This window comes from Nyctibius grandis, chromosome 14, assembly GCF_013368605.1.
Source record: "Nyctibius grandis isolate bNycGra1 chromosome 14, bNycGra1.pri, whole genome shotgun sequence".
In the NCBI taxonomy this organism is placed as follows: Eukaryota; Metazoa; Chordata; class Aves; order Nyctibiiformes; family Nyctibiidae; genus Nyctibius; species Nyctibius grandis.
The window spans coordinates 9,404,255-9,416,169 of NC_090671.1; the positions used below are offsets into that span (position 1 = coordinate 9,404,255).

The 11,915-nt window shown below is 39.6% G+C and overlaps 1 protein-coding gene across 1 annotated transcript in view; it reads left to right on the forward strand.

The window, feature by feature from the left end:
• GALNT9 (polypeptide N-acetylgalactosaminyltransferase 9) overlaps positions 1 to 7,142 on the forward strand; it is a 140,784-nt gene extending 133,642 nt beyond the window's left edge. The window contains exons 10-11 of the mRNA XM_068412768.1: positions 6,083 to 6,250; positions 6,996 to 7,142. Coding sequence (XP_068268869.1) covers positions 6,083 to 6,250; positions 6,996 to 7,142 — 315 coding nt within the window. The remainder of the gene's footprint in view (positions 1 to 6,082; positions 6,251 to 6,995) is intronic.
• Positions 7,143 to 11,915: the final 4,773 nt, after the last annotated feature.

Consider the following 11,915-nt stretch of genomic DNA (forward strand, 5'->3'; position numbering starts at 1 on the left):
ACAAAATAGTGCTGCTTAATTAGATGTAAATGAGCTTTTCAAGAAGACTCTAGTTAGAGATGTCAAGGCACTCAGAGTTTGGTCTCTTGGTCCATTCTAATTCTGACCAGAAAGTTGCAAATTTAAGTCCTTCCAGAAAGTCCCTTTGCAACATCTAATCTGCTGTCATTGTGCTAGCATTGGGAAGAATAATGAAATAAATGGTTCTGACTGTAATTTATTTTGCAATTTAAGTCTTTAGCCTGCTTGTTTGCTTCCACGACTCCTGTTTCATAGAATATGCTTTGACTTCCAGAAGAAGAAAATAGATGAGGACATAAGTTACTGTGAATTTATTTGGAAGGAAGCACGATGTGCCCAGCTTCTCCTGACTAACTCTTGTAAATTTGGGGGCATAAAGTAGCTCACCTCTCAGCATCCAGCGCTGACCAATTTTTTTCCATTAAGGAACAGGTCATTTCCCTTTTAATAAGATGTAAATACATTGCCTCGTAGAGGATGCCTTTTGAATTGTGGGCCCTAGACTACACACTGGGCAGCTCTTCTCAGGTGAAAATAATACCAAAGTATTTACTGCCCAAGAAGTTGAAGTTGGGTAGTGACCAGTTAAATCTCTTCTGGCTTGTTTCTGCTACAGGTCTTCAGTATCCTGTCTACATGAATTTTCTAGAAAAGCCTGAAAAGCTGTTTTAGACTTTACATTACAGCCACAAGCTAGAGCCCTTTTGTTACTAGCACTGTATAAATGTATAAAAAGAGAAAGTCACTCTTCCTTAAAATCCAAATCATCCTCTGTGTGTGAGAATTATAAAAGTACGCAAAAGGCAAAAAGTGAATCTACCAAATCATCCTGCAGCACCTTCCATTTCCCTTTTCTTTTTTTAAAAAAAACACTGGAAAAAGGGAAAAAAGTTTTCATTCTGTAAGAAACACCAAGCAGAAGGCAGAGGTGATGTTTTATCTAAGTTGAGTATTTCACAGACAAGCATGGGTTGGAGCCACTCAAATGCAGCCAAGTTAATTAATGATTACACAGCTGGAAAACTTCTATCATCTCACCAGAATTTACAAAATTAATTCAGTATGAGAACCACAGCTGCACAAACCCTAATCAAGGATATTCAAGCACATAGCATGAAAGGTGTTGACAGCAAGCGTTTTAATATATTAAACAAACATTTTTAAAGCCCTGCTTCTAATCAGCCTGGGTGCGCATCATTGTCTGTTACGTTTAGCTTCCAGTTTCTGATATTTTTCATCTCAAGCATAGGGCATATAAAATTCCCCTACTGAGCTGAGATGTGGGTTAGTTGTACATGCCTAATGAATATAAACATGGAACTCATTTTCACCAGTTAGGTTATTGCTGGTGCTTGATGTGTCCTACCGGTGTGAAAGCCTCTCACTGTTCAGCTACAGACTTGCTTGTTTTTCATACTCTTCAATTCTGACAAGCAAATTACCAGTGATTTTAGTATACGCATGGTTCCACTGAAACCCACAGAAGTCAAGTGTTTAAAGAAAGCTGAGTTAGGAATAAGATCACCGTTCATCTGTGATAAAATGTTCTTTTCTTCTACTTCTTACCCTTCTATTTTCCTTGCATATTGCACACCTCTGGTGTTGTCCTGCATTACCAGTGAAAAATAAAACCACTCCACCATTACTGCTCCAGGAAGAAAATGCCTTTCCCTATGTGTATTCTCAAGATCAGTTTTTACCATGATAAATCACATGTTTTCAATGACATCAGCTTTTAAATTTCTTTATTCAAACAGGGACAAGCTCTTTAATGGATGCTCTGGAATTCATTTAGCCTGAGTTTACATCAATTTAGCTTAATGAATTTGACTTGAGCTAAGTCAGGGTAAGCTAACAGCTAGGAATAACCAGACAAGGTTTTGCATCAGTCTTAAATTGATTTCAAAACTTGCTTTACAGAAAAGTAGTGTCCTCTTTATGTGTTCATTGGGTCTGAAGTTTGAGTCTAATCCCTTTCAGGAAAAAAGGTTTGCCAGTACTGCTGGGAGAAACAGTCCAGGGCTAGAGAAAATTCAAAAACAAAGGAATGTATTGGGGGTCTTGAACTGCCTTGCCTCTGCATGTGGCCTCTCTTGTACAATCCCCATAAAGTCCATTGGTTCTATAGCACTACATAATACCCTTCTGTTGTAAAACAAATGTAAAAAATGGGGAGGATGGATACAACCCCCAAAAAGTGGAATGTGTTGTTCTGGAAGCTTCTGAGAATGGCTATAGGACACGCAGGTTTGGAACCATCTGAGAGCACTTATACAGCCACAGTGGAAATATTCAGTGTCTCAGAGTCTGTCTTGAATGCTGTGATGTGGAGCTGATTATACGGTATGTGAAAGAAGAGAAGTTAATAAAATGGCATCCTGGGATAGCAGGGCTCTGGTGAACAGCCTCCTTCTCCGCCCTCCTCTCTTCCCTTTCACACCAAGAGAAAGAGGAGGCACTGCAGCTGTGAAAGCGAGAACTCCCTCAGCATTGAGATCAAGCAGAAAGAAGGGAGATCTTGACGTTTGGATTCCTGGAGCTCGCAGCTACGCAAACAGATATGGAATAAGAGGAGATGAAAGGCTTTACTTAAACTGTTGCTTGAGGGCAGATATTTAACACTTTGCTTGGTAGAGCTTTCCAGAGTCGCACGCTGGGTAGCAGGTCTGATTGCTTAGAGCAGGGCAGATGAAAAGGTAGTTTCTTAACTTGCAGGAAGCGTTGGGTGAGATTCTGTAACAAACCTGGAAGTCTGGTAACTTGTGATCTGTTTGTCTTGTCATCACAAGTATTCTGCAGACCTGAGGTATTTTGGATTCCTGTATAGCTCGCTGTTTCAGTTTCTATGTCAGCTTACAACTTACCTTAACCTGCAGGGCTGACGGATCATTAAAGAGTTCCTTTTGCTTGCAGAACAAGCATGAGAGAGGGGTTAAATTTAGTGTGGAAAGCTACCAGACCCATCCGTGTAACTGTTTCCTACAAACAGTGACCTGTTGTTATTTTGTGATCGAAATTCAGAGGAGAAACTGAGCGAAGGTCCATCCTCATGTGATGTATAAAACTGCGTTTCTGTTCAGCAGCTTGCAATGGGAGTATGTGGATACCTAAGGCTCTCAGCCCATCAAGGCTTGCCCAGACTTTTCTTTTTTTTAATGAATGGGATTGAATATTCCCTAGTAAAGGGGCCTTTGTCATTTGATTTTGGCTGTCTGGCACTGGGAATGGATTTGGTGTAATGTATCATGCCCACAGTTCTAATGCAAATTCAGAGGTTCGTTCTTTCTTGGTATGGTAGTGTCACTTAAGATCAAATTTGAACACAGCAGGTGTAATTTACACTATTTCATTGACTCTGTATCCTAATTCTTGATTTCTAGTCTACAGTAATAAGCAACTTATTTTAATGCTTATTTTATTTTCACAGTTTATGTTGTCTCTAGGAAGTTATGATGTGAAGTCTTCAGAGGGAGATGTTACTAATCATATAGTAGTTTCTCAAACCTTAATTTCTGGTCTGATTTTGCAGAAGCAGGCGTTAAAGCTTTACCATGTAATATGGTCTGAATTGAGATAATTGTGCATGGTTTTTAGAATTCTATTTTATTTTAGGATAAGCCTAAGTTTTCGTGACTGTTGGGACTCTTGTCAGAAAGTACAGATTCAGGAAAATTAAGCCTATGATGTTCCATTTGTCTCATCATTGTACAGATAGCAGTTTCCTGCACCGAGCTGTCTCTGTCTCGATTTAGTGTGTATAGACAGTGCTTCAACAGTGACGTTGTTCGTACCAAGGAGCATCCTCATGCGGTTATCCCTCTGCTTTCTCTGATGTAGGCTCTGTTCTAACTCTGCGCTTCACATGGTTGCTCTGAACAGAAGTGGCAGGTGGGAAAATGAACACATACTTTGTCAAAGGGCATCTGGTCTGGGAACGAGGAGACCATGCTCTTTTTACCACCAGCAAGATATGATTATTCACAGCATGATTCTTCTGAGGTTAATAAGGATGGCGGTAGAAAGCTAGACTCTTAATTCGAGGTTTTTTGATTGATGATATCTCATGCACTGGTCAGTAGCATCCAATAAATGGCAGGCACTTCTGATCTTCCTTCCCTTTCTTGTTAAGCAATTTCTGCCTTGTAACAGCAATAAGACCAGACAGGCAGTGAATTTCCTGGGTGATAATTGCATTTCTTCCGGGGCTCAGATCTTCACCCTGCAGCATCCAGCCTCACAGCATACAAGCCATGTAGCTGACTCTGTTTTGCAGTCTTTTGGCACCTGGGTGCTGCACTTGACTACTTCTAGGGGAAGAAGGGCATAATATTATGCTGGTGTAATGACTCTGGATTTAAACACAGAAGAAGTGCGAAGTAGATAGGTCTGGTTTGACATATTGGCCTGCTGCCAAATTAACATTGTGCGTTTTCACTTTAATGTGCTTTGAAATCTCCCTCAATAAGCTCTCTCTCGAGTATCTAGAAAGTAGCAGTAATTAAGGGGATTACTTACTAATTTTTGCAACTTATAAATGAGGATTCCATCGCTATCATAGTTATCTCAGTGTAATGTGATAGTGAGCTGACAGAACCCCTTTTCCCTCTAAATGAGCATCCTAAAACCACCCTTAAGGCTTTGAGGCTATATTAGAATACAGATTGAAACAAACTGTAACAGAGAAAAAACAGATCTGGAAGAGGCAGAATAAAGGGTTTGAAATCAACCTTCCTTCATCAAGACTGTGTTTTTCAGGCCAGCTGTCATCCAGCAGTTCTTCAGTGGCTTCTTGGGTTGCAAGAAACTTTTCAGGGTCCCCAGTGTGTCCCTAGGAAAAGCTTTTTTTCCCTCCAGTGCCTCGAGATGTGGGTTTCTGTCTGCTGCCTGCTCTCCCAGGAGTCTGCAGGCTCCGCGCTGGCTGTGTCCCTTCCCACGTGTGCTGTGCGGGAGCTTGTGCCATCCCAGCGAGCTCAGGAGCAGCGTCACCCTCCTCTCTGACCCAAAATGTAGCAGCGTCAGAAAGCAAATGGGCAACCACCCTCTGCTTACAGAAAAAGGCTGCTGTGAACGGAGCAAAACAGTTCTCTTCCATCACACATTTGTATTGTGACAGTTAGTCCTGATCGACAAGAGCTATCTACAGATATTCTTTATGTCTTTATTTTCCCTTGGTCCAATATGAATGTAATAATATTCTGGCACACAAAAATTACAAAAGAACAATTTTTTAATCTCACCTTCTACATACGGGTTTTTTTTTTGAGGGCCATTTTACTGTGAATGACTTGAGGAAAGTGAAATCATCTCTTAAAATAGAAGAAAGGTTAAAAAAAAAACCTACACTCCTGTAAAAATTGACATGAATGATTGTGCCTAAGGTTTTTTTTTTTAATTAAAAAAACCTTCTCAAATAATAAATGGCCCTCACCTGAAGCCTCTAATTACAGACAGTAGCATTTACCACACCACTAAACTGCAGAACAGTTAAACCTCACACAAAACTGAAATATCAGTGTGTGATGCTTTATGATGTAGGCCTGAAGCGTATGTTAGCAAATTTGCTGTTATTTCCCTCATGATTTCTTTTCTTTTTTCCTCTCATATTTTTGGATACTGGTTGCATGGTTGGATTTTTTCAGTAACATTTATTTACAAAATTAGACTTGTTGCTATCAATAGCCTCTAACAGCTCTTAATAACAAACTGCATGGCAAATTGACATCGTGTCCTTGTTAAATCAGCTCCTGCTGAGTGGGTATGATTTACATATTGATCACTTTCTTGATTGCCCTTTTGCAGGGAAATAGTGGGCAGGGAATGGTGGGGAGCAGAAGGGAATACTGTGTCCTAGGAGAGAGCCTGTGTTGGTAAAACAAGTTTCCCAAGCTTTGCCCTTGAGCAGTGTGTGCCGGACCTGGAAGGTCCCACCATGCAGCAGGACCGAGGACTCCTCACCAGTGCTTGGGGCAGAAGCTGGTAGGGAAGGCAGGGGCAGGTCGGCTTTGTGTCCCATCGCTGGGGGCCCTGGGGCTGCAGTTAAAGATTTCCCTTCCCTCCCCAGCTCGTCCGCTACAGCTCTGAAGGCGTCCTGCAGCTGGGGCCGCTGGGCTCCACCGCCTTTCTGCCCGACTCCAAATGCCTCGTTGACGACGGGAAGGGCAGGACACCCACTCTGAAGAAGTGTGAAGATGTCCTGAGGCCAGCACAGAGGTTCTGGGATTTCACACAGGTAGGGAAGAGCTCAGGGAGCCTTGCAGAGATGAATTGGAGAGGAATGCTGCTCTAGAGGATATTGAATGAAAAACAAGGAGGTCTTTAGAGGACTATTCTAGGAATCCCCCCTTATGCCTTCTAGAAATACTCAGATATGTTTTCCATAGGTCATGTGCTATCCAGGAATTTTCTTATATTATTACTAAGCATTTTGTGCTATGCTTTCTAGGAATTTTTAGTTATCCTTTCTTGGAATATTCTCAATTTCTGTAGTGATTGTCAAGTACATACTTGTAATTTTTTTTTAGTGTCTAGGAATATTTGTTTCTAGAATTTTTCTAGCATCTTTCTAGGAATTTTTAGATCTAGAGCTTTCAAATAATTTTTAGGACTTAGGCATTCTTACAGTTTCTGGGATTTCCTATATTGTGGGGTCCGTAGGGATTCTTTAGTGATTCTAAAGGTTCTAAAATCTTTTTAGAGATTTTTCTAGTGATTTCTGGGGAATTTTCTAGCAATTCCTAAATCTAGAATTATCAAGGAATTGTTTTGGCACTTTGTATGGATTATCTATTTTCTCCTAGGAAATTCTAGCACTTTCTAGGGACTTTTATCACTTGATATATACAGAACTTTCCAGGCATTTTATAGTGCTTTCTAGGGATTTACAGATCTAGCACTATTTTTCTTCTAGTGTCTTCACCTTTTCTATTCCTTCTTCTAATCCTTCTTTTCTTTTTTTTTTTAATTTTTTTTCTCAGAATGGTCCAATCATCAGCAGAGACACTGGCCGTTGTCTAGAAGTGGAAATGTCAAAGGATGCAAATTTTGGGCTCAGATTAGTGGTACAAAGGTGCTCGGGGCAAAAATGGATGATTAGAAACTGGATAAAACACGGCCGACACTGACTGCTGGGGCTGAGAAGCTGCCTCTCCTGCCGTTGTCCATTGCTCAGTGTGCCATATCTTGCAAGGCATTTGTCTTAAAGCAAATTAGTTTGAACTGGACTTGGCTCTCAAGAGTCCTCCATAGTTGGGCATTCAAAGGAAAAAAGAAGAAAACAAAAAGCATACACATACATGTCCTATTTGACTCTTCCTTGCTCCGGTAGATGATGACCTGGGAAGCTTAACAAGAGTTTTCTGTTGATTTGGAAATCTTGGGAAGATCAGAACACAACCGAAAAGTGGGTTCCTTAAGCTCTCCTAGAGGAATTAATAGCCAGATGTTTCTATGATGAGTTCAAAGGAGAGATCCCAATACTGCCTCATAAAGAGAGTTCTCTGATGGGTAGCTTTTTAGCTTTAAGTTATTAAGTGGTGCACAATTCCTATGGTGAATAATCATGTGCCTTTTTTATTGTACTTCGTATAAAAGGGGACTGGAAAAATTGTACCTTTTAAGCATGTGTGGTTCATTGTACTAAACAAGAAGATCTGTAAATACTACTGGAAATATAATATACTATATGATAAATTTCAAGGTTGATTGTTTAGGAGTCTCTGTTTCTACAAAGAGACTGTTCCACAGATGTTTACAGGTGGTTCTCAACCTTCAAGCTGCTAAAAAGCAGCATTCTGGAGACCTCTTCTAGTTAGACACAGGTAAATGTTAAATAGGTAAAATAGCCACATGCTCCATTATATTGCCACATTTCACATTTCTTGGCTGTAAAGGCATCACAGTATAGCACCTGCATATTTAACTCCTTTGAGGCAGTAAATGTCCTAGTAGATGGACGAATGTCTAGAGGCCTCAGTTGGCCCACAAGCCCCGAGTAAGCAAGTGCAAGGTTTCCATCCTGCAGTGCTAGGCATGCAGGTGCACTGTTGTGTTGTTCCAGAAACTGCCTGGAAGCTGGATATTACTTCTGAAAATAAGTTGACTGACTTAGGTGCCATCTGTGGAACTTAACAACTTGAATCTTCCATTTTGTTACCCATCCTGTGAAAATGTCAAATGTGAGCAAATCCGCTTTGTGAGCACTGTCTAGACAAATTTCCTGAACAAACCAACAAAGTCTTTTCAGTATTTGAAAAACAAACAAAAACCTAGTGATAAAAGGGCAAATTAGAGCAAGAACTAGGCAGCATATATAAATACTGTTACTCTGAAATATAAATATTTTACTGTAGTTGGCCCATTGACACCGTCTTTGTGAACCTGAATTTAATAACATAGCCAGTGGTTCATGCAGTACCTGTGCACAGGTGGCCAGAGCAATGTCAAGGCCTTATCCAAAAGGCTGTCAAAGTTGATGCCCACTGTCAGTGTCAGCAGGCTTTGGATGTGGGTCCATGGCAGACAGCTTTTCATTACAGAAGATACAGTCATACTGAAGGAGAGACAGAGATGGTATCTGTGCACTGTTTAATATTTTATAGTAATTTTTAAAAAAAGTTTTGTTTTGTTTTACTGAGGCAGGAAAATAGGTAATTGCAGACACTGCGGTACCATGAATCTTGGTGATCTGTTTCTTGAGCTTTTGCCATTCCTATTTCAAGGTATGCTGAACAAAATAGAATGGAAACAAAGTTAATTTTTCAAGGGCATGATATGTGATAAAATATTTACTTTTAACATGCAAAATCCATCAGTTCTTGTCAACTCTTTGTTGGTATCTAGAGAGCATATCACTATATTTTGCCACAATTTCATTTTTGAAGCTGTGCAAGATGCAATACAAAGCCAATGCTCCTGGAGTTTGCTGGTGGCTATTTGCTGATGTTTATTTATGTCATGTAGAACAGGTTATGCATTAATATATACAAAATAATAATTCTGAGTGAGATTCTAAATATAAAAATTCTTAAAATTCCATGTTTTGGTTAGTTGAACACAATCTTTTGAACGGTGCAGTAAGACCTGCAGGGTAGCATCTTTAATGAATCAAGCAATATAGCAAAAAATCATGGACGAGCTCAGTATTCAAACTTTCCTGCAGGTCTTAAACAGGTAGGAAGCTTACAGCTAAATAGAGATTGGGAACAGTTGCCCTGCATTTAACCTCCTTATGCTAACCTATTAGCCAATTTTAAAGGATGGTTACCATCTATGGAGCAGATGTTGAAGGCTTTGTACAGGAGTTCTATTTGTAAGTGACTTTTCATCTTCTCTCCAGATACAATTTCTCCCTTTTAAATTGTATGAAAGCTGTACTCTTCTTTTATTACTCTGATGGAGTTTTACCCCTTGAAATATTTGGCCAAGGGAGGTGAGAAGGCAAAAGAAGGGAAAGACCGTTTTACCAGGTGAGCTTTTTTGGGAGTAACGTCACAGGTCATTCACACCATTTGTAGTCTTTTCAATGAGTAACTGCTAACTATGTTATATGAAGATGGCTGGAAGTTGAACGTCATTATATATCAGTGTGACTACTAAATGCCTAACTGTTAAAGTTACTGTACCAAACAGAAGCAAACATGCCACATGCTTCCCCCCCCCCCCCCTTTTTTTTTTCTTTGTCTTGAATTGCTGTCTTGATCTACACTTGATCCTTGGTTAGCAATGGCACAGCAAGCCTTTCAAATCCTGAGTAAATGAAAAAGGAAGGCTGAATATTTGGAGGAATACCAGGTTTTACATTTACTATCCTAAAAGGAGTGTTGCATTGTGGTTTAGGAGCTTCAAAGCTGAGAAGACTGGATAGATCTGTGTTTACTGGCAAAGATTTCAAGCAAGCGTGACAACTCTTCGCTATGACACCACCCTAATGAATGTGAGTTGGTTGTCTTGGAATTTTGCTACTGCACGTTTTCAGTGCCCAGTGCAAAGCATTTGAATGTGGCCACACCATCTAACTGAGAGTGGTCAGCAGTGAGCGCAGAGGCCACAGGCTGCAGAGAGCTTGCAAGAACCAGACTTTCAGTACAAGAAGGAAAGCAGATTTTTGTGATAGGTTAATGGCTTTGAGATTTACAGAATAATAGGAAAGAATTCAAATAACTCTTAAAGGTGGAGTTGGTATTTTCTGTGATTGTCATTTTTTTAAGATTTACTGAAACTATTATATTTGAAAAACATCTGTTGGATTATTTTTACTTTAGTCTTTATCTGTGTGAACCACTGCTTTGGCTGTGGTATTAACATGGTGACTCTGCATGTGAGAGGGTCTTAAATATTCTCTCATAAAAGGAATAATAATAAAAAAAAGGTTTGAGTATTATCTGTTTTAACCAAAGTCTATGGGTCTCTTGTCAGTGTTTCACCCCTTAGTATAATCTGAAGTCCTGCTTAACGTTGTTTCAAATTTCCAGTCTTGTTTCCTACAGTACAGCAGTCCAGATATTATGAAAAATATTTGATATAGTGTAATATGCCTTGTAGAGAAATTCAGATCAAAATCTTCAATTGCTATTTTGTTTGATTTAGGAGATTATGGAGTTAAATATTAGGTCCTAGGAGAGAAGAATAGAAGGTGAGAAAGAACGTCATGTCTGGTACACTGCTGTCAAAGGCAAACCAGTAAAAAATACATTTCTGTAAGCATGTCAAGATCCCTAAAAATTAGTTTGATTCCTGTGGGGAAAAAAAAGCCCTTTTTCCTTTGAGAGCTATAAACTATTTTCCAAGCTGAATTTATTCTTGCCTTGATTAAAGCCATTTGTTCTTCCACCACAACTGTCTTCTAGCTTTATGGGCTCAGTGGTTCCTGAGGCATGCTAACCTCCAGTGGGAAGCAACTAAGAGAAAGAAAAGCTAAAATAGGTGTTTTTGAAGGACACAATTTACATAAAGATGTATATTGGGCTCATCCATGAGGGCTGAGAACTCTCCAGGACTGTTCCACATCCAAAAATCTAAACTCTGGTTCCATAGAAGTGATCTAAGACAAAAATATGGAAACAAACAACAGGTCTTCATACATATTCTGAGAGTGTTGAACTCTCTCTCTCATTTCAATGAATAATTTGGGGCTTGGTGTATCTGAAGATCAGGCCTTCGCAGTCCTTTGTTTATATTTCTTTTCATCAGCCTGCTCCTTTCTAAAAACTGTGGTCTAGTAGATGAAAACCTCACTTGCCGTGTGACAAGGGGTGTAATCTGTCTGACACAGGACAGCTGCAATTTTAAGTACTTAAGCCAGAGCTAATAAGATTTAATGAAATAGCACCAGTCCTAATCTGTTCTTAGATCAATTACACAGCATGTAATTCCTTCAGTGTCCAGGATCCATTTGAAATGGTTCATTAACAGCCATACTAAAGCACATTATGGCCTATTTCGGGCCATACCCAAGGAGTTGGGTTGTAAGAAGAACTTTAATAGAACTTGGAGTTCAGAGGGAGTCTGGCATATTATTATTCAGTTAGGACACAAATACCTTTGTTTTTTTCACGAAAGGCTTTGGGAGGAAGAAGAACTGTCAGAATTTGCTTGATTGAAAATGTTTCTAGCAATGACGTTCCATTTTTGACTGCTGCTATTTTGAATGCCTGCCTCTTCCTGCTAATCAAAGTCGATCGTGAGGTCATGCCACAGATAAAAGATGGTATTGCAAATTAGAAGAACTAGCTAACAAGCTGGATAGAAACCAAGGAATGATCAGGTCTTCACATGACTGTAGATCTGGATGCCACCAAAGTAAACTTAATATTATGTTCTCTCTGAAAAGAATCCCAAACTTAACACATTTTTATATTGCTTCATCAGGAATACCTATTCAAGAGACCACTGTAGTG